At 45.5% G+C, this 21157-nt stretch overlaps 1 protein-coding gene across 8 annotated transcripts in view; it reads right to left on the reverse strand.

The window, feature by feature from the left end:
* Positions 1-21157, reverse strand: part of ATG13 (autophagy related 13) — a 63050-nt gene that overhangs the window by 10727 nt on the left and 31166 nt on the right. For 4 of the 8 annotated variants that reach the window (XM_077461558.1, XM_077461549.1, XM_077461576.1 and 1 more), the window contains 6 exons: positions 16309-16399; positions 15910-16008; positions 8844-8954; positions 6507-6634; positions 6297-6417; positions 5737-5814 (listed from right to left, as the gene is read on the reverse strand). In XM_077461558.1, the coding sequence (XP_077317684.1) occupies positions 5737-5814; positions 6297-6417; positions 6507-6634; positions 8844-8954; positions 15910-16008; positions 16309-16399 (628 nt within the window). The remainder of the gene's footprint in view (positions 1-5736; positions 5815-6296; positions 6418-6506; positions 6635-8843; positions 8955-15909; positions 16009-16308; positions 16400-21157) is intronic. The other 4 variants (XM_077461584.1, XM_077461567.1, XM_077461601.1 and 1 more) reach the window with 2 other exon arrangements.

The following is a 21157-nucleotide window of genomic DNA, read 5'->3' on the forward strand; positions in this document are numbered from 1 at the left end:
CTAACCCGGCGACATGCTCTCTTCGACGCCTGGCGGGCTCTTCATCCGGTAGATAGGCAATATACTTATTACTCGGCCCCCCATCAGTTGCACTCCCGTATAGATTACTTTTTCACCAACAATGTTACTTTGCGGTCGGTCCGGAGCGCCCATGTCCTACCGATTTCATGGTCGGATCACGCCCCGATACTTCTAACACTGGATCTCGGTGCCCCGGTGGTTAGGCCCTATAATTGGAAGCTGAACACCTTCCTCTTGCAACATCTCCCCTCCCAGGCAGAATTGGTCTCGGCCTTGAAATACTACTTTGCCGAAAATGCGACCCCGGATGTCACCCTCCCCACGTTGTGGGAGGCCCATAAGGCGGTCATCCGCGGTAAGTGCATGGCCCTTTCTTCAGCGTTGAAGAAAGACGTCGAGGCCACTAAACTGCGAACGGAAGGGGAGCTCGGGCAATTGGAAAGGGACATGCAAGCCTCCCCCTCCTTGCGCACCCTCCGAAAGATAACGAAGCTCCGCATGGCACTTAGGGATTTGGCGCTACGTCGGGTGGAAAAGACCCTTTTGAGGATTAGGCAGACGTTTTACGATAGGGGCAACAAAGCGCACTCTCTTTTAGCGAGGAAGCTTAGAGATAAAAACCTCCTATCCACTCCGCACCAGATTAAAACTAAGACCAATACTGTGGTCTCCCACCCTAAGGAGGTCGTGGACACGTTTGCGAGCTTCTATGAGGAGCTGTACAACAGTCGCGACATCCCTAGTGCCCCCTTGCCGGCGGAGCTCTCCCAACGTATGCAACAATACCTGACGGATAGCGGGATCCCCTCCATTCGAGCCCAGGACCTAGCCTCCTTGAATAAGCCCATTACGGAGGAGGAGATAGAATTGACCATCAAGTCATTACCGGCTCATAAATCTCCGGGCCCGGATGGCCTGCCCTATGAATATTATAAATCGTTCCTACCCCTATTGCTCCCACACATGTGCAGACTGTTTAATGCATTCTTGCTGACTACCCCGGTCCCCCCTGATATGCAACGCTCCTTTCTCACTCTGATACCCAAACCAGATAAGGATCCCATCCTCTGTGCCAACTACAGGCCTATTGCACTCCTAAACGCAGACCTGAAAATTTTTACCAAACTCCTATCCCTGCGGCTTAACATGGTCCTCCCTTCCCTCGTACATAAAGATCAGGTGGGATTTGTCCCCCTCCGCCAGGCTGGTGACAACACCAGGAAGGTTATAGATTTGGTCGACGTGGCGAATAGGGGGGGCATACCATCTCTTCTCCTGAGTCTGGATGCGGAGAAGGCTTTTGATAGGCTGGGGTGGCCCTTCCTGTTCGCCACGTTGACTCATATGGGGATGAGGGGACCGTTTCTGCAGGCTATACGGCACCTCTACTCCAATCCATCCTCACAGGTTAAGACCCCCTTTGCTACTTCTTCGGCCTTCTCTGTTTCTAATGGCACACGTCAGGGATGCCCCCTATCACCCTTGTTGTTTGCCCTTTGTGTAGAACCCCTGGCGGCGTCCATTAGGCGGAACCGGGATATTAGGGGCATCCCGGTCAGGGATAAGGAGTTCAAGATCTCGCTGTTCGCGGACGATGTGATCCTTACCCTGACCCAGCCTAGGATGTCCCTGCCCAATTTACACAAGGAGCTTGATCGATACAGCGCCCTTTCAGGTTATAAAATCAACGCCTCAAAATCAGAAGCCCTCCCAGTGAACATTCCCTCCCTGGAGGTGGATCATCTTCGATCCACTTTCCCATATCACTGGAAAACCTCCTCCTTGAAATATCTGGGGATACATATTACTCCGACATTTGCTTCCCTGTATCAGGCAAACTTCCCGCCCTTGTATGGCACCATCAGGCAGCTACTTTCCCGATGGCGGAAGCACCAAATTTCCCTCTTTGGTAGGATAGCGTCGGTAAAAATGACGATCCTTCCGAAACTCCTTTACCTGTTCCAGACCCTTCCTATCCCCGTACCTTACCATCATCTGAAAAAAATGCAAGCCGATCTGCTCAATTTCGTGTGGAATTACAAACGCCATAGAATTCCTCGCTCTGTTATGACAGCCTCCCACTCAGACGGGGGTCTGGCGTTTCCGGACCTTATTAACCACTTGGGATCCGCGCTATTGCCGAATGACGGCATTAGCGCGGACCTAGATTGCCGGGACTACGTCTATTGACGTCGTCCCGGTTACGAGCGGCCTGCGCGCCCCCTGAGGGGCGCGCGCGGCGCTCTCTGTGATCGGCGAGTCCGTGAGACTCGCCTGATCACCGATCCGTGTAAGGGGTCGATCCCGACCCCTTATCACGTGATCAGCTGTCAGCCAATGACAGCTGATCATGTGATAGAACGGAGCCGGTAATCGGCTAGTATTCCTCCTCGCGCTGACAGCGTGAGGAGAAAAAAAAAAAGCCGATCGCCGGCGGCCGTGTTCGGGACATCAGTCCCGATCACGGCCAGCAATTCAAGCGGACACCTGCCCCCTGCCAGTGCCCACCTGCCACCCGCAGTGCCATCCTGAAATAAAGTAAGTGCCCCCCTGTCAGTGCCACCCAGCAGTGCCCATAGTGCCCACAGTGCCACCCAGCAGTGCCCACAGTGCCACCCACAGTGCCACCCACAGTGCCACCCAAAATCTGCCTCAAAGGTGCTGCACCCCAGTGCCGCCCATCAGTGCCCAGCAGTGCCGCCCATCAGTGCCCAGCAGTGCCACCTATCAGAGCCACCTATCAGTGCCACCTATCAGTGCCCATCAGTCCCATCTATCTGTGGTACCTATCAGTGCCCATCCGTGCCACCCATCCGTGCCACTTATCCGTGCCACCCATCCGTGCCATCTTATCTGTGCCCATCTTTGCCCATCAGTGCCGCCTTATCTGTGCCCATCGGTGCCGCCTTATCTGTGCCTATTAGTGCCGCCTTAACTATGCCTATCAGTGCCCACCAGTGCAGCCTATCAGTGCCCACCAATGCAGCCCATCAGTGCCCACCAATGCAGCCCATCAGTGCCCACCAATGCAGCCCATCAGTGCCCACCAATGCAGCCCATCAGTGCCCACCAATGCAGCCCATCAGTGCCGCCTAATCAGCGCACTTCAATGAAGGAGAAAAATGACCCGTTTGCAAAATTTTATAACAAACTATTAAAACATGATTTTATTTTTATTTTTTTTTGCATCTTTTTTTGTTTGTTTAGCAAAAAATAAAACTCCGAGCTGTAACTAAATACCACCAAAAGAAAGCTCTATTTGTGGGAAAAAAAATGATAAAAATTTCATTTGGGTACAGTGTTGTATGCCCGCGCAATTGTCATTCAAAGTGCATCAGCGCTGAAAGCTGAAAATTGGTCTGGGACTGAGGGGGGTTTAAGTGCCCAGTAAGCAAGTGGTTAAGTATTATCAGGCAGCCCAGCTCCGAGCAGTGACCTCCTGGTTCACCCAGAAGTCATACAATAGATGGACGGAAATCGAGAAACTTTGGCTGGCCCCGGCTCACCCCAATAGTATGCTCTGGAGCGCGGCAGCTTTGATCCCTCGGGCCCAACTTCTGGGAACTATGGCACACCTGCAGGGCCTATGGCGTAAGCTCTCCAAGGTCCATGAGTTATCCTCGGATAAGTCGCTCCTGACGTCCTTTCTATTTCATCCTAAGGTGCCAGATAGCCTGACATTCCCGATGTCGCATCCGTGGTCATCCCGGAATCTTTTCCATCTGGGAACCCTGGTGGACCCTAGGTCACGGAGACTGCACTCCTACGCTGACCTTCAATCTAAATTTGACCTCCCACGACAGAGTTTTTACAGTTACTTACAGATACGACACTATGCCCAGACCATATCCTCTGACCTGCGTTTTTCCCCGCCCTCCGCTTTTGAGACTGTAATCCTAGCGGGCATTGCCCAGAGAGGATTGATATCTACCATTTATAAAATAATCAACGCTCCCCCTAAAGCTTTGAAAGGCAAGCATACCTACATGCTCAAGTGGGAGGAAGCGTTGGGCGGGGAGCTTACGGAGGAGCAGTGGCAGCTGATATGGTCCCAGGCCTCCAAAAGCTCTATGTGCACGCTCTACCGGGAGAATGCGTATAAAATTTTATTTTTTTGGTACATGACCCCGGACGTTCTACACGCCATCTACCCCACCTCCTCCGACAGATGCTGGAGATGTTTAACCCACAGGGGTACATTGTTCCACATCTTTTGGCAATGCCCCCTCGTAACCCCCTTTTGGGAAGAGGTCCAGCGCCTCTTGACTGTCCTAGACCAACAGGTGGCACTGGACCCCAAAAATTTCCTGTTGGGCATCCCCTTCCCTAAATTAACGAAGTCCCGAAAGAAACTGTCCAGACATATCTTGACAGCGGCGAGGTGTTTAATTGCCCTAAATTGGAAAAAAGTACAGCCCCCCCACCCTCGGTGCGCTCCATACCAGAATCAACGACGTGGAACTAATGGAGAAGATGACCGCCAGGATACAGGATCGGATGGAGGCCCACGATTTGGTTTGGACCCCATGGAATCTTCGAGAGGACCGGCTGTGATTTGCTGCGGAGACCACACACGGTGCTTACCCCCCTCTCCCTTCCCCTGTCCCCCTTCTTATCCCTCGTCCCTCTTCTATTTCTTAACAGCTCTCTCTTCTTTCATTCCCTCTATCTCCTATACTCTCCTTTTTGCTCTCCCCTCTTTTCTTTTTCGCTTACTTTCTCTTTCCTTTTTTATTTTTTTCTCTTCTTGATTCTCCATTCTCTTTTGATCTCGTTTTCATGTGCTCTATGGTTCCTATAGAAAGATGCTTTGATACCAGCGACAGGTGTGAGTAGTTAGCAGAACTAGTTGAAATCAGTAACTAGCTATTGGGCTTCTTTGCTGGACAACGTGACGGTTGGCGCTGTATATTTACTTCCAGTACTGGCCCGGTTGATTGTGGAGGAGTCTTTCTGACCTGGTCTATACCTGATCCAGAGGGCTCTACCTGATTCAACGGGCAGAAGATCCCCAATGTTAGATCATTTTCTTTCTTGTGGAACTGATGTGATGTACTTCAGCATGATGTGTAATGCATTGTTGGAAATAATAAAAAGTTAATTGATAAAAAAAAAAAGAACTTGTTGAGCCTGCCTTTTACTAGTTACTTTTCTTGCTATTTTTGTCTTGGCCGGCGATACAGAATGTGATTGCAGCCATATGGTGGGGGTTACCAGGGACATAAGTGTACCTTGTATAAAACTTTAACTGTGTGGTCTAGACCAGTATTTCAACAGGGGTGCCTTGGCAAAATGCCTACAAATTGCCCAAAAACTGTATCCAACCCAACAAGTGGATGAAGCCTGTCTTTTAGTTACACAACTTTTCATTGTGCACCATTACAACCTTCTTGCTGTTGGTGTTCTAACAACCAAGGACTTCTTTGGTTGATAAAGAGGATGTTGGTCACTTGCACAGAATCCTTGATTGCCCCTCCCTGTCAGCATTGGGGTCACATTAGATGAGTAAGTGAGAAGAGAAACAATGGAATACTAGTCAATACCTGTGTGCAAAGGTGTTTTTGCTTTAGAAGAATAAATCACCGCTAATGGCGGCTGTTTTACATGTGAATATTGCTGCATTGTGTAAAACTATTAGTTTCCTTTTTTACATTTTAGAATGGCAAAAGATTCTGCAGAATTTTAAAGGGTGCCTTGACTGAAATAAGAACTTACCATGGGGTCATTCTCCTCAAGTTCAGCAAGCTTGGGTGCAAACACAGCAAATGGAATATCGGTGCTGGCATAGGTGACCTGTGAACAGAAACAAAGCCATCTTGGGTCATCCAGGGGGGTGTTTATCTTAGCTTTGTGAGAAGTTAAGATCTGTATATATAGAAGAAGGGGTAAAAAGGGGGCAATTTTTAGAATGCAAGATGCTCCACATGGTTTCAGCGCTGTTGTTGCATTTTTTAGGCCATGTCCACTTTACCTTCCAGGCTGCTCACTGCATAATGAATCCCCATCACCACTCTGCAGATCAAATTAGCAGGCAGGTGACAAGAAGCTGTAAAAGACAAACCGGTAAATAAACCGGTGCAGGCAACTTTCTGGTTATGAAGCAAGGCAGAGCTGTGTAGGTTACAGGCTGAGTGGAATTATAAATCCATTCGCAGGTAAAACCATTGTATATAGGCATTTCAACTGTGTGTAACCTTCTACCGGGAATGCCATTATAAGAGATCGATTAAAGTTTAGTTAACAGACAGCGGCACCGAGTATACTACTCTATTCACCTGCGGGGAAGACTTGTCCACAAAGGCCCCTACTTTGCGGGTGAAGAGGATGTGAGGGGTCTTGTTCGGTGAGCTGCTTCGTCCAGCAGTGTTGCTTCCTGATGGGGTGTCAGCTTCTTCGCTGTGGAAGACAGGCCAGAATGAGCACAAAAATACCTAAGAAAAATGATGAATTCTCCACTTATCCAACGATGTGAAATGATAAATTACCTGCTGGAAGTGGTGCCTGTTACATTAGATGGCGAGGTCAGGAGAACCCGATCACGTTCAGCTTGAGTACCATGCGCAGGCTGGGCAGTGATGTTGGGTAATCCGCCCTCTTTTCCTGGTACCATCATCTACAGAGAGAACCCAGAGTTAGAATCCTACTTTAATTATAAAGTCAAATCTTTCCAACTAATACACGATGTGTGTGATTATCTACACAGTGGGACAACATTGTATATTTTGTGTCAGGCTGCCAGTGTTCCTATTGAGGAGATTTACCCAAACTGCATACCAAGGCAGAAGTGATTGGAAGTCTCTTCAACAGGTACACATTTTGAATAATGTGAGGAAGGCTTAAATCCTGACAATTTTTTGGCTGTCTCCTGTTGCTAAGAAGCTCTCAAAAAGCACAGCTATAGGTCTGGCTCAGCAGGGGGATGTATCAGATCTCTGCAGAGAGACTACAGCTTCCCCACAAAGAGCAAGGGTACTTCTCTGCAGCATGCTGGCAGGGTACGGGCTCTTCTACCAAGGCCATGTCTGCTTTCTAAAAAAAAAAAAAAAAAAAAAAAAAAAAGAAGAATAAACAAACTGTAAAAGGTGGCCATACACAAATCATACAATTGATCATTCAGTGCGAATTAAACTAAACTGACCGAATTCAATTACAATGACGAACCAAAGATATATTCTTCGATCAATATAGGGAGCTTGGTTAATTTTAAACACTGCCAAGATCTGCTGTGGTGGAATTTTGTAGATCATACAAATATCTGTGTTTCAGGAGATCTGTAATTCAGATCAACACAGTAATAATTCTTAATAGACCATTTACATTTATCACCGATGAATCTTTTTTTCCAATTGATTTTTTATTTTTTTTTCAAATGGCAGAGAATGGAAATAGGACGGCCGAACTCCAAAATAATAGCTTTACTGAATGAAGCTTAATCCATACATCAATCAGAGATACAGGTCCAGATGATAGCTGATGTGTTTCGCACAGTTAAAGGCGCTTAATCATAGGCTATGCTGACACCCTTCACTTCCTAAAACTAGGACGGTGTGAACACCAGCGATAATACCTGAAGGGGCAATTACCTTGATTTGGCGATTTTTTTTTTCAGTCGATCGCAAAACATGAAATACAGCTGCATTGATCCATATTCAAATGGACGATAGACTGCTTGCAGCCAAATCAATCATGATTTACTATGTGTATGGCCACATTTCCAGCTATTTGACTGTTGTGTATAATTAATTGGAGGACTTCATCTAAGATTTTCTGTATTGCTCACAACCACTGATCAGATCCCACCTTTCTAGGTCCAAGAACAGGTAAGAAAATGAAATAAAGAATCTGGTTGCTCTGGGTAAAAACAAACACACTCCCGGGCACTCAAAGACTGGCGCAGAGAGATTTTGTGAAACTGTCTCTTGTGTTTTAAAAGTGGTGTAGAATGCGCCAAATTTATCCACCGATCTAGAACTTGTACAGAGTTTGGCTTGCGCTGCCTTACTTTTAGAACTCATGAGAGACACAGTCGCAAAATCTGTCGGCTCCAAGTTCTCTCTTTACACCAAAAGACAGTTGGTCTTAATCAGCTCCACTTTCGTAACATATGAACTCTTGGTATGTTATTTTGTATTTGGCACAGCATTGCACCACAATGTAAAAGTGGCACATTGTACATCTACCTGGATTTGGTGCATGAGTCGCTATCAGAACTAAAAGTGTTGCAAATGCTTCACGATTTATTGTATATATTCACACTGGAGCGCAACTTGTCAGATGGCCGACAGGACGCTCCAGTGTGAATCGAGCCTAAAAGCTGATTGGCTTTCATGCACAGCTGCACCAGATTTTTTACACTCTAGTTTTAGTAACTCAACCCCACCGACTTGGAACAAGCACACAAACAAGAAAGTAAAAAAATTAAGTCTGCTAATCAGCATACTGAAGCCACTGGATCAGAATGACAGAGAACTAGTATTTTAGGAATATGAGCTCAGCGATAACAGCCAACCTTCTCCCTTCACTATAGGTTTCCATTAAGGTCTGTGTAATGATTAGTGATAGAGTATTTTGAAAGGAAAACATTTATATAAATTTTAAAATGGTATGAAAACAAATATGAAGGATTTACAACTTAATAAAGAAGGATTTAAGCTTCGGCAAAATAACCCTTGCATTCCTCTGGTGCCATAAAAACGGTTATAGAACAATACTTCATTACAAAAACATTACTTTTCATTCCTGCTAATACTTAGGCAGGCGCGGAGATGCCCATTCACTCGCCCCATGCACGCAGTGTGCCCCTTTCCTCCGCAGAGGGCTACCTGGTGTGGAAGGGTAGCGCTCACTCCAGCAGCTAAAGCCACTGGGTAGCACGGCTCAGTGGATCCAGCTCCAAGGACAGTCGGCTGATAGGAAAGGCGAGAACTGTACAGCTAGACAGTGAGACAGAGAAAGGAGGAAGGAAGAAATAAAGAGATGGAACAACTGCAGGTCTATCAAAGATTAATAATAATAATAAGCACTTAACACCCTCCCAGGTTCCCCGATCATTCCAGTAATGCAAATTGTGCTCTTATTGGCTGTGCACACCGACTCCACAACTCACATTACTGTGCAGCAGCAAAAAAAAAGCCAAGACTGCAAATCAAACCAAATGTAAAATGTTTATACCAGCTTCCATATCCCAGGGTCTGCTGCTGTGAATTCCCAACACACCCCACAGCTGCCGCTGTGACATTCCCAGCACCCCTACCTCAACTGCTGCAACATTCTCAGCACCCTCCACTCCACTGCTACCACTGCGACATTCCCAGCGTCCCTCCCGCCGCTGTGACATTCCCAGCGTCCCTCCACTGCTGCCGCTGTGGCATTCCCAGCGTACGTCCCTCCACTGCTGCCGCTGTGGCATTCCCAGCGTACGTCCCTCCACTGCTGCCGCTGTGGCATTCCCAGCGTACGTCCCTCCACTGCTGCCGCTGTGGCATTCCCAGCGTACGTCCCTCCACTGCTGCCGCTGTGGCATTCCCAGCGTACGTCCCTCCACTGCTGCCGCTGTGGCATTCCCAGCGTACGTCCCTCCACTGCTGCCGCTGTGGCATTCCCCGCGTACGTCCCTCCACTGCTGCCGCTGTGGCATTCCCCGCGTACGTCCCTCCACTGCTGCCGCTGTGGCATTCCCCGCGTACGTCCCTCCACTGCTGCCGCTGTGGCATTCCCCGCGTACGTCCCTCCACTGCTGCCGCTGTGGCATTCCCCGCGTACGTCCCTCCACTGCTGCCGCTGTGGCATTCCCCGCGTACGTCCCTCCACTGCTGCCGCTGTGGCATTCCCCGCGTACGTCCCTCCACTGCTGCCGCTGTGGCATTCCCCGCGTACGTCCCTCCACTGCTGCCGCTGTGGCATTCCCCGCGTACGTCCCTCCACTGCTGCCGCTGTGGCATTCCCCGCGTACGTCCCTCCACTGCTGCCGCTGTGGCATTCCCCGCGTACGTCCCTCCACTGCTGCCGCTGTGGCATTCCCCGCGTACGTCCCTCCACTGCTGCCGCTGTGGCATTCCCCGCGTCCCTCCACTGCTGCCGCTGTGGCATTCCCCGCGTCCCTCCACTGCTGCCGCTGTGGCATTCCCCGCGTCCCTCCACTGCTGCCGCTGTGGCATTCCCCGCGTCCCTCCACTGCTGCCGCTGTGGCATTCCCCGCGTCCCTCCACTGCTGCCGCTGTGACATTCCCAGCGTCCCTCCACTGCTGCCGCTGTGACATTCCCAGCGTCCCTCCACTGCTGCCGCTGTGACATTCCCAGGGTCCCTCCACTGCTGCCGCTGTGACATTCCCTGCACCCCTCCACTGCTGCCGCTGTGACATTCCCTGCACCCCCCCCTCCTGCCACTGACATTCCCTGCACCCCTCCACTCCTGCCACTGTGACAATCCCTGCGCCCCACCCCTCCACTGCTTCCGCTGTGACATTCCCTGCGCCCTGCCCCTCCACTGCTGCTGCTGTGACATTCCCAGGGCCCCGGCCCTCCACTGCTGCCGCTGTGACATTCCCAGCATCCTACACTTCACCACTGCAGCTGTGACATTATCATCACTGCTCACTGTACAGCTGTGGTGTTCCCAGCACCCCTCACTCTACAGCAGTCAATGTGATGTTCCCAGCACTCCACGGCTCCAGTTGATTTGGTGGTCAGAGTGTCCAGTCTATTCTCACTGAAGTCGCTTCAGATCTGACATGTACTGTACAAGCATACAAGCAGCAGGAGGAGATAATGGGAGAAATGTTCTAACTCCAGAGGTTGCACATCTTTCTACATAAACGTGACCAATTACCCTCCACCCAGTACTGAACTGTTTAGGGTGAAGTGGTTTAATGTGATCATCTCAGTCATTGTAAAAAATTTTTTAAAAAAAGGCCCGAGAGCAGACACAAGATCCCTGACGTTTCCCTTTGTTAGCTAGAAAACCCTCCAAGTTCAAACTAATTTATTTTACAAGAGATAAAACTTCCTTGATTTTAGGGCTAAGCCCCACTAATTGCAATTCCCCTGTCCAATGAGAATTCCCTTATTAGCAGAGGCCCCATCATTGGATAGAAGTGTGGCAATTGGAGGGGCTTAGTCTGGAGACACAGAAGCGCCCTTACCTTAAAAGAGTGAGAATTGAGATATTATTTTCTGGCCAACAATGGTGTCATCTTTGTGGTGTCTGCTCTAGGGTAGGGTGCTTCCCACCAGCCAAAACAAACACATTTTAAATATTTAGCCTTAAGGGGGGTTTAGGCTCTCTTAATTAACAACCATCCAATGCTTCCTGATCCCTTCAGTTTACAGCAGGTAGAATCTCTGTGCAGAAATGTCCCCGACTGGCTGCTTATGCTGAGCCAGACGTTAATGCCTCTGTCATTGTTTAAAGTTGGAAAGCACTAGGAAGAAATGGCCAGTCAGTAACAGAGGGAACCTAAACTTGCTAAAGAATAAGTTTATAAGGAACGCTGCTTGGAGTTTGCAGGCAGGGAGAGGGGAAATGGCTCTAGATCAGGGATATGCAATTAGCGGACCTCCAGCTGTTGCAGAACTACAAGTCCCATGAGGCATAGCAAGACTCTGACAGCCACAAGCATGACAGCCAGGAACTTGTAGTTTTGAAACAGCTGGAGGTCCGCTAATTGCATATCCCTGCTCTGGATAATAATCATGTTTATGCTAACATTAAAAAAAAAATTAAAAAAAATCTGCCTGTAGTTCTAAAAATGATATGCGGTTCTGTAAAAATATAAAAGGTGGTAGACAGCGCTCCTTTTTATTGTTCCACTGATGTAGGTTTTAGATCTGCTAGACTTAGCACAGCCTAAATAATAAGGTTATAAAACATATGCACACAGCCCCCGCAAAAGGAAATAAATTCCCTGCCATTATTCAATTTACCATTTTCCACTAGGCAAGCTATCGGTGAATCTCTCACCAGCAGAACATAATTAAATCATTTGCACATGCTGGGTTATAAATTGGAAACAAAAAATTATTATATTATCACATGCAACAAAAAAGGATTTTGAGGGCTCAGTCCACACAAAGCCAATAATAAAGTATACAGTGTCTTTAAAAAGTATTCATACCGCTTGAAATTGTCCACATATTGTCATGGAGAATTTGAGGAGGTGGAAGTGCAGGGACAGTTGCTGATGCTGACCCATACAGGAAGTTTGGTGGACTCTCTCGGTACTGATACACAATCACAAATAAATTTGTAATAAAAATAAGTTTAATACATAAGGAAAAAAAACATACAGTGTTAAAAATGTATACACCACAATTAACCGTCTGACGGGTTGCCCCCCGCAGAATTTCTGTTGAAGTGGGGTATATATGGCTTCCTCTACCGGGTTTGCAGCAAAAAACACTACTTCAGGAGCGTTTGCGGATGAGCAGGTCTTCTTGCTTCAACATTGAATGCAATTCTATGGTTTAAATTTTGCTTGTTTAGTATACTTTGTTTAAAAATGTATTGTTTGCTCCATAGACCTTTCCTCCTGAAGACCACAAAACCGGTAGAGGAAACCATATGTACCCCACTTCAACAGAAACTCTACAGGGCAACCCGTCAGAGGACAGTCAATTGTGGTGTATACATTTTTAACTCCGATTGTATGTTTTTTCTTTATGTATTAAACTTATTTTTATTACAAATTTATTTGTGATTGTGTATCAGTACCGGGATAGTCCTAGACGTGGATCTGTATGGGGCAGTGTCAGCAACTGTCCCTGCACTTCCACCTCCTCAAATTCTCCAAACATTTACTTGGATGATGGTACTTTATTTTGATTTGTTATTCCTAAATACTTGAGGCTATTCTCACCAATTTTCACATTTTGTCATGTTACAACCAAAAATGTAAATGTATTTTTTTGGGACTTTATGTGATAGACCAACACAAAGTGACACAATATTGTGAAGTGGAAGGAAAATTATAAATATCCCTGCTTTAAACTTCTCCACAACTTTATCCCTGACCTGTCTGGTGTGTTTCTTGGCCTTCGTGATGCTGTGTGTTCACTAAGGTTCTCTTACAAACCTCTGAGGGCTTCACAGAACAGCTGTATTTATATGGAGATTCAATTACACACAGGTGGATTCTATTTACTAATTAGGGGACTTCTGAAGGCAATTGGTTTCACTAGATTTTAGTTAGGGTTATCAGAGTACAGGGGGCTGAATACAAATGCATGCCACACTTTTCACATATTTATTTGTAAAAAAAAAAAAAAAAAAAATGAAAACCATTTATCATTTTCCTTCCACTGCACAATTATGTGCCACTTTGTGTTGAAGAAGAATTCATTTATGGCATGGATGGATGGATGGATGCTAGGTGGTTCAGTTGTTCCTCCGACTCACTGACTTCAGCTGCAAAAAACACTACAATAGAATTTTTGGCTCAGATCCATCCTGCTGCAGCCATTTCAAACGCAAGAGAAACTCACTCCTCTTGCTAAACTCTCTGTAATGCTGGCTATTAGATGGATCAGCCGGGATTCGATCCATCTATGGGCAGGCTGATTGTACCAAAGTTGATCCATCAATCCACTTGGGTACAACCATTATGTTGGATTTTTAGCATGCGAATATCACCAGCATCTCCCTGTGCCCCCCGCCACAAGAACAGTCGTTTCCACGGAAGGGATTGCCCCATGAACAGACCCGTGGTTGCAGGAAAAAAATAAATTGCATAATCCATTGTCTGCCTAAGGGAAAATGAATGAAAGCTGATATATTTCACCACTACAGTCCCAAAGTGATACGTAAAGGCTGCAAAGGATATGTGAGGCAGCCCACACATTTAGGATCGCTATCCTACAACCACTTGGTTCTTCATGTTTCGTTACTCTAAATGTACTTGAGTATTCCATTAAGCCCATTTCATTATGATTCAGTTACCAGCTTTAAATTAAGGAGGCTTTCTATATAAAGTTCTGTTTGGAAATTGTTGCTCTGTATCTGGCATGTGTTCAACAATCCATTTTCTCCCCTCTATTGCTCATCAGCTCTTCATGGCACTGATCTGCCAGCTATGGCAATAAGCACTGCCAGGGACATCTAAACAACCAGCTTCAATGCCTAATCTGACATTGCACCTGACAGTAAGAAGCATAGTAATCAAGCTAATCAGTCTGCAAGCAGCTCAGGCTGTGGCTCGGCAGTTTCACACAGAGCTTCTACTTCCTCTCCAAGATGTTTTCTGCTCACGTTTTTCGCCTATTATAAACTGTGGGGTCTATTACTATTCTCATGTGGCACACATCACTGCCTGTGTCTAACCATCCACAACTCAACAACATAAAATGTTGGATTTCCAATCACTTTCTGTTCTTCTAACAATGGCCACCAAAACAAATCAAGGGGAGGAATCGATCTATCAGGAATGTGGAGACAGAGCAATAAAAATCGGACTGGTTTCACTTCCCCAATCTATGCAAAACTAAAAAAAGCTCAGCTTCAGATCCCTTTCATACTGGGGCCACCCGGGTGTTAGAGGTAAAGCACGGCTCGTTCAAGCAGCACTTTACTGCTGTTTAAGTGGTGCTTTTAGGCTGCTAGCAGGGCATTTTTAACCCCCAAAGAAAGGGGGTTCTTCTGGCGCTTCCGAAGTGCTTTTCAGGCTGCCCATTAATTTTAAGGGGTATACAGCGCTCCCAAACCGCCCCAAAGATGCTGCCAACGTTCCCGCAAGTGTACCACCCCAGTGTGAAAGCACTAGGGCGGCATGGGAGGCAGTTTTCCGGCACTTTACAGGCACTATTTTTTAGATTTGGTAATGGTGGTGGGTTAGAACCACCGTCAGTTTTTTTTTTTTATATTGCTGTCGTGTTCTCATTGGGAACATTCACTTTCTCTAGCTGTCCAGATCACCACTGCAACTAGGAAGTAAAGTAGTAATTAAAGTCGCAAGGTAGATAGAGTACACTGATCAGCACTGCAGCCATTGGTTGAAAGTGCCGATTGAATGCCGATTTTCCAGCACGACTGTTAGACCGACTTCTATTGAACATACAGCAGCATGCACAGACCAAAAGTCAGCTGGTTTCTGTTAAACAGGCCGATTGCCGGCCCAGGAATATACCCCACTTTATCTAAAGTTTAACTAATGAAACTGAATTTTTTTTTATATATTATATAGTGTAGAGAGGCTGCACCTCCACACCAGTTGATACGTTTTTGCAGAGGAAAAGGAAGAAGACACTCTTATAGGAAATGGGAATTTACAACTAGTAGGTTGTGCATGCTCAAAAAAACAACCAATCAGAGGCAGCCACATAAACTGGAAAGGGGTTCTTTGGGAAATGTAGTTCAGAAAAGGATTACAGGACTGTCCGTTAGGGAAGAAATGCACTCAGACACTGGGATGCAGGTAAGAAAAATTTTTGATGCAAAAAAGGCTATTTAGGGCATTTTTAAATGCATGCGTCTAAGTACGGGAAAACTACGCTTTGCCTAAAGTAATACTGAGCTCCCTGTAGAGAAAACTGCATATACTGCCTCTTCTGCTTCTCGTGTTGTCAATCGCCATAATAAGGGAAGGCAAACATGGAAGAATCTTCAGAAACCTACTTTTTTGGAAATGTAGACTTTCTAGGTTCTTTGCTGCACTCTTCCCACAGCAGATTGAACCCCTGAGAGCAGGGGAGGGTACCAGGAATTCAAAGTGTCAACTCCTCGATTCTACAGCAGGCGAGTTCCCCCTACTAATTCAGTCAACAGCAGTGCAGTTAGGAGAGGGTAGTATCCAAGTCCTTCTTTGCAGGGAGCATTTCGTTTGGGTTTTAGGGATAGAGTCACTTTAAGGAGGTTCTCTGCACACACCCACACACTGTACATGCCACTTTTTAACTCACTTGGTGTGAGACGGCCAGTACCATTGTCGGGGCCCTGTGAGAATCTGTCACCACAGTATTAGCTGTCTGACCCTGTGCCTTGCTGAAAGTAAACACACACTGCACATAGCAAACCACAGACAGACAAAAAAGAGACAGATGGAAGAAAAGAAAGAAAGATATGAGTGCAGGTACAAGACCACCCCAACATCTATAGACAGCAATACATCTTCCATATTAAAAGCAATAACCTACTTCTACAATCTCCCCGTTCATCACCAGACACGAGCTTCACACAGCAGGTCCACAATCAGAGCAATAGCTCAAAGTGGATCTCTGCTTCACTGAGCATCGTGTAGATTTGCATTAGGGAGGCAGAAGATGGTGTGTGTGCCACATCACAGTAAGTGACAAGCTCACCTGTGATGGTGGGGACGTAGAAAAAGACGTGGCACAGACATCCTGGGAATCCTCCACAGACGGGTATACGGTGCCCTGCTCCTCAGACGCCCTGTTAGCAAATATTGCAAAAAAATGCACAAAAATAAAATTGTATTGGTTAAAAAGCAAAAACCTTTAAGTAGTACAGCAAATGGGAAAAAATAAAAAAATAAAAATAAAATCATCTTTATAACATGAAAGTTCGAAACATATACACATTATAGGTCTACCTGTTTGAGGTTTGTGCATTTCATCCAGGTATAGCTGTAATGCAACAGTCCCCCCATGCTGCCTTGTCGATTATGATCAGGTGTTCTGAGAACACCTGCTACCTAATCAGGTCTATAGGCAGTCAAATCCACCCATAAGCCTTTTAGGGCCTATGTACATGGGCTTCTGATCATTTCAGATTTTCTTTCTCTACTTACACATTAATGGGTATGCAAAAGTTTGAGGCAGTTTAGGAGGTCAACAGCAGGACTGAATGACCTATAAAGGAACTGCAATGAAAATCAAACTCTCATACACAAGCTGAAAGCATCCTAAAATTATGCCACATTTTGCTCATCTACGCCAGCCCTTGTGTCTTCCAAAGACACAGAGATGCCTGGCACCAAATCACATGACCAGAAGCTGCGGTGCTACATGTGAGGATCCTGCAGAACCAAAGCATTAGTTACAGATCATGATCAGATCAGGAAGCTGGCTGGCCGTTCTGACTTTGGCACATTTGCAGAGTTTCCTGGCTAACTATAGAAATTCACTAATTGATTTCTCTTGCAGCCTCTTTTTGTTTGGTTGGCATTAGCTTTAAATATCACATAAAAATATAAAAATCTGGGTAAAAGGAAAGGGGGCTGTTGTTCATTACAACCCAACTTTAGTTAGGTCTACAAATGCATGAGCCCAAAAATTCCAGGCAACAGGTAAAATCAGAGATGTGCTAACCCTAGCAAGAGAACAATGCAAGTAAACTAAAACATTCATTTGACACTTAAAATGTATGTCTGTCACAACTGTGGGGGAAAAAAATAAAAATAAACACAGTACATGCCCATTTTCCTATGTTTAGACCTTTAAAAAAGCTGGAATTACAAACATATTTGCTGATCTGCAAGAAATCCATTGAGCTCCTACCTGCAGCTCTCAGCACTGCCTCTGCTGCACTGAAATCCCAAGCAGTGCTGTTAGTCCTGCCAGAGTTCTTTTCTCCTGGACTACAGAACAAGTTTTATGTAGTCCAATACAAGAGATCTGGCCAGTGATGAAAACACTTCTTGGGATTTCACTGTGGCATGGCGTGATGAGCTCAAGCAGGCTGCTAAAAGCACGCTGGATTTCTGAAAGGTCAACAGGTATTTTTATATATATGTCTACTGAATGAGAAGGAGAGCAAAATGCTTACATTCAACTGAAGCACACCTTTACTGTGTGAACTGTATTTTTAGGCAACAAAATATTTTTTGTGTTGTTAGCACAGCCAAGGCGTCTGGTCAATAATTCTCAGTAACCAGGTCTTAAGCCGGGCATAGACTGTTCAAATCGCGTACATTTCAGCAGGGACAACCCGAGATTCTAACGATGTATGGGCAGGCTGATTGTACCCAAGTTGATTGATCTATCAACTTGGGTACAACCAGCATGTCGAGTTGTTCATGAGATTATTGCCAGCAGCTATAGCTGCTAGCAATGATCACTGCGTTTTCCCAGCCAGGATTGCCCCACGGCCCTCCATCGCCAGCTTTAGTAATGATAGTATATGGAAGTAATAAAGTAAATAAAAATTATATATATCTATATCATATACATACACATGCAAACCACCTCCTGTGTCAAGCTGCACAGATGTATTAAAAGACCTGGTCATTATGACCACACCCTTGGCTTGGCTTGTGTGATCACATTAGAGTGGGAAAGGGTTCTACAAGGCATATACAGTGATCACTACAAGTGCAATATGATACCAATCTGAAAAAAAAAAATGCCATAAATATCTGACTGGATCTCCTTATGTGTAATCAGCCCGATATACCTAAAAGGCTTCTGGAGCACATTTAACCTAAAAGTGTAGCTACAAAGAAAAATAATTTTCCAATACACACCACTGTTCACAATTAGACTTCATGCACACTGGACACTTAGCCATGGAGGTATGAGGCTCCGAGGTTTCATGTGCGGGTGGATGGTACAGGCACATTGTCCAGCCCTGCTGCCAGCAGCCTGTCAAACTCTATAAGAGGCTGACAGCTGCTGGACAGCGCATCGAGCCATTTTTTTATGTTTAGTGCAGTATGCTCCTACCTTGTACAGCTAATTTTCCATTAAAATTTACTCCAGAAAGGGACAGTCAATTTAACAAAATTGCAAAAGCATTACAAAAGCTGGTCCAGCTATAGGAACAAAACAGTGAGCAAAATAATAATGATCCCACAATACTTCAGGTGAGGAACCAGAATGTTCTATTAAATAGCTCAACTTCAGCCAAAACTTAGTTTTGGATAGCTTGGGGAAACATCAGAAATTTGGTCAGGTTTTTACTGCTGGCTATGACCCCACTGGGGAGATCTCCTTCCTGTCCCTGTGCCATCAAACAAAAAAAATGAGCGTCACTAGAAAACACAACACAGACAGGTTCTAATCCTGTCCTGTTTATTTTTTTAGCAAAGGTATTTGATACTTTCAGAGAGGGAGATTTTTGATCACTTCCTGTTTCACGAAGCCCCTATGACAAGGACAGAAAATGTGGGTAAATCTTCCCACTGTGTACACAGGCAGCAATACAAATCATTGCAGAAGTTCTAACTTTGCTTCTCTTCTAAAAACTGAATGGTTTTGACTGGAATTGGGCTAACAGTCTTCATGAAATATTAACCTATCACCTACAGCAGTGAATGCTGCCATTGTTTGCTAAACATTCATTAGATAGCATTTGGTTTGATCTACTAAAAAACTGGAGAGTGAAAAATCTGGTGCAGCGGTAGTCAATCAGCTTGTAAGGCCCCTTTCACATGGGACGTCTCCATCTTGAGGATTTTGCTGGCTCAGAAGGATCACCCTGCTGATCCCTGCTGAGCAGGCGGATGACAGTCTCGCTCTTTTCTATGGGGAAATCAGGTGTTAATGGACCACCTGTCCATTTTTATTGGATCCTATCCGATCTGATTGGCTACAAGGATGGAAAATAAGACCACCACCCATCTGAATTTTACAAGCAGGATCGGATGGCGGCGGGTGTCCGCTGACATCTGCTGCTCCATAGAGGAGACTGCAAGGTTCGATTAGGTCTGCCTGAAAAAGCTTCAGGTGGACCTGATCGGAAAGCCTGTGTGAAAGGACTCAAACTTAAGCTTGTTTAATTAAGCTTTGACAATAAAACCTGGAAGCCGATCTGGGGGCTGCACCAGATTTTGCACTCTCCAGTTTTAGTAAATCAATCCCATAGTGTCAAATCACAGGAAATCGCTGACATTACAGAGGCTGGTAGACAGAGCCGTTACTAGCTCAAAGAAAATGGGATTAGCTTGAAGCATAGCCCAGAACACAAAAATATCTTCCTCAGTTATACGAAGACTGTATTTATGAGCATATATTATGCCAATTGTAGTTTTTTCCTTAGAAAATATAATATAAAGAGGCCTTGTCATTTTGCAGTTGACAGATTACTGGGAAGAAGGAAGATACATTGCAGACACAGTGCCAATTATTATTAATATAACTAAAAACGTTTTAGTACTTTTTGAAGTGTGACATTTACACTTTTTTTTTTTTTTTTTAATGAGGCAAAAAGGAGGAAGGGTTTTAATTTTTAGAGAAACTGGAAAAAAAAAAAAAAAACACAAAGCACTTCTCTGCCACAGAACAGCAGAAGTGCCCTAATCCGATCCTTCACGGATCATATAATTTATTGAGCCAAAAGCTGGCAGCACTGAAAATCAATGTTCGTTTTTCTTTGGGCTATGCCACCCACTTTTTAGCTACCAACAAGGCAGGTTGTGATGTGCAGAGGCAATTCAGCCTCAGAAATCCATTGAAAAGCAAAAGGGACTTAGAGCTATCTAAAAAGACAGATCATAAGAGCTGAAGAGAGGAAGATGTAGAGGTGAATGGTTAAGATTTTTTTATTTTATTTGCATTTGTCTCATGCTTCTGTCTTCTCTCTGTAGTCTGTTTAATTGTCTGCAGAATCTCAGGAGAAGATCTGTGCAAGCTTCACCCAATTCTCTTCCTGCTTAATTTGAAAGGCTAGTCTTGCATACAAGAAGGGGATGGCCTAAAGCCGGTTCGAATCTCAGCCCATTCGGCAGGAACCGGCCAAAGATTCGAACCATGTATGGGCAGGCGGAATGTACCCAAGTGGATTGATCAAATTTGGTACAACCAGCCGGACAGATTTTACATGCTGTTATTGCTAGCCGCCATTATAGCCGATAGGGATTAATCCCTGTGTTCTCCCGGCAGGGACTGCTTCCCCCTCTGGGAGAACACTATGGTTCCGTGGGAGGGATTCCCCTGTCAATACTGTCTGTGTTGATGGGGAAATCAAGCTAATTCCCCCTTGGTCTATGGCTGGCATTAAAGTGGTTCTCATCAGTGGATCAGGGGTGCAATGTCAGGCTTCTGCAGAGAAGTCCTGCAGCTTTCTGCCCCTACCTTTATATGGGCAGTCTGTTGAAATGTTGAAAGTTGCATGGCTTGTGAATGATTTACAAGAGATCAGCTCCCCTGGTTGACAGTAGTTCTACAGTACATCCGGAAAGTATTCACAATGCTTCACTTTTTCCACACTTTGTTATGTTACAGCCTATTAAAATTGATTAAAATTTGTTTT

The sequence above is a fragment of the Lithobates pipiens genome, unplaced genomic scaffold (assembly GCF_037356315.1).
Source record: "Lithobates pipiens isolate NorthernLeopardFrog02 unplaced genomic scaffold, aLitPip1_a1.2 Scaffold_10, whole genome shotgun sequence".
In the NCBI taxonomy this organism is placed as follows: domain Eukaryota; kingdom Metazoa; phylum Chordata; class Amphibia; order Anura; family Ranidae; genus Lithobates; species Lithobates pipiens.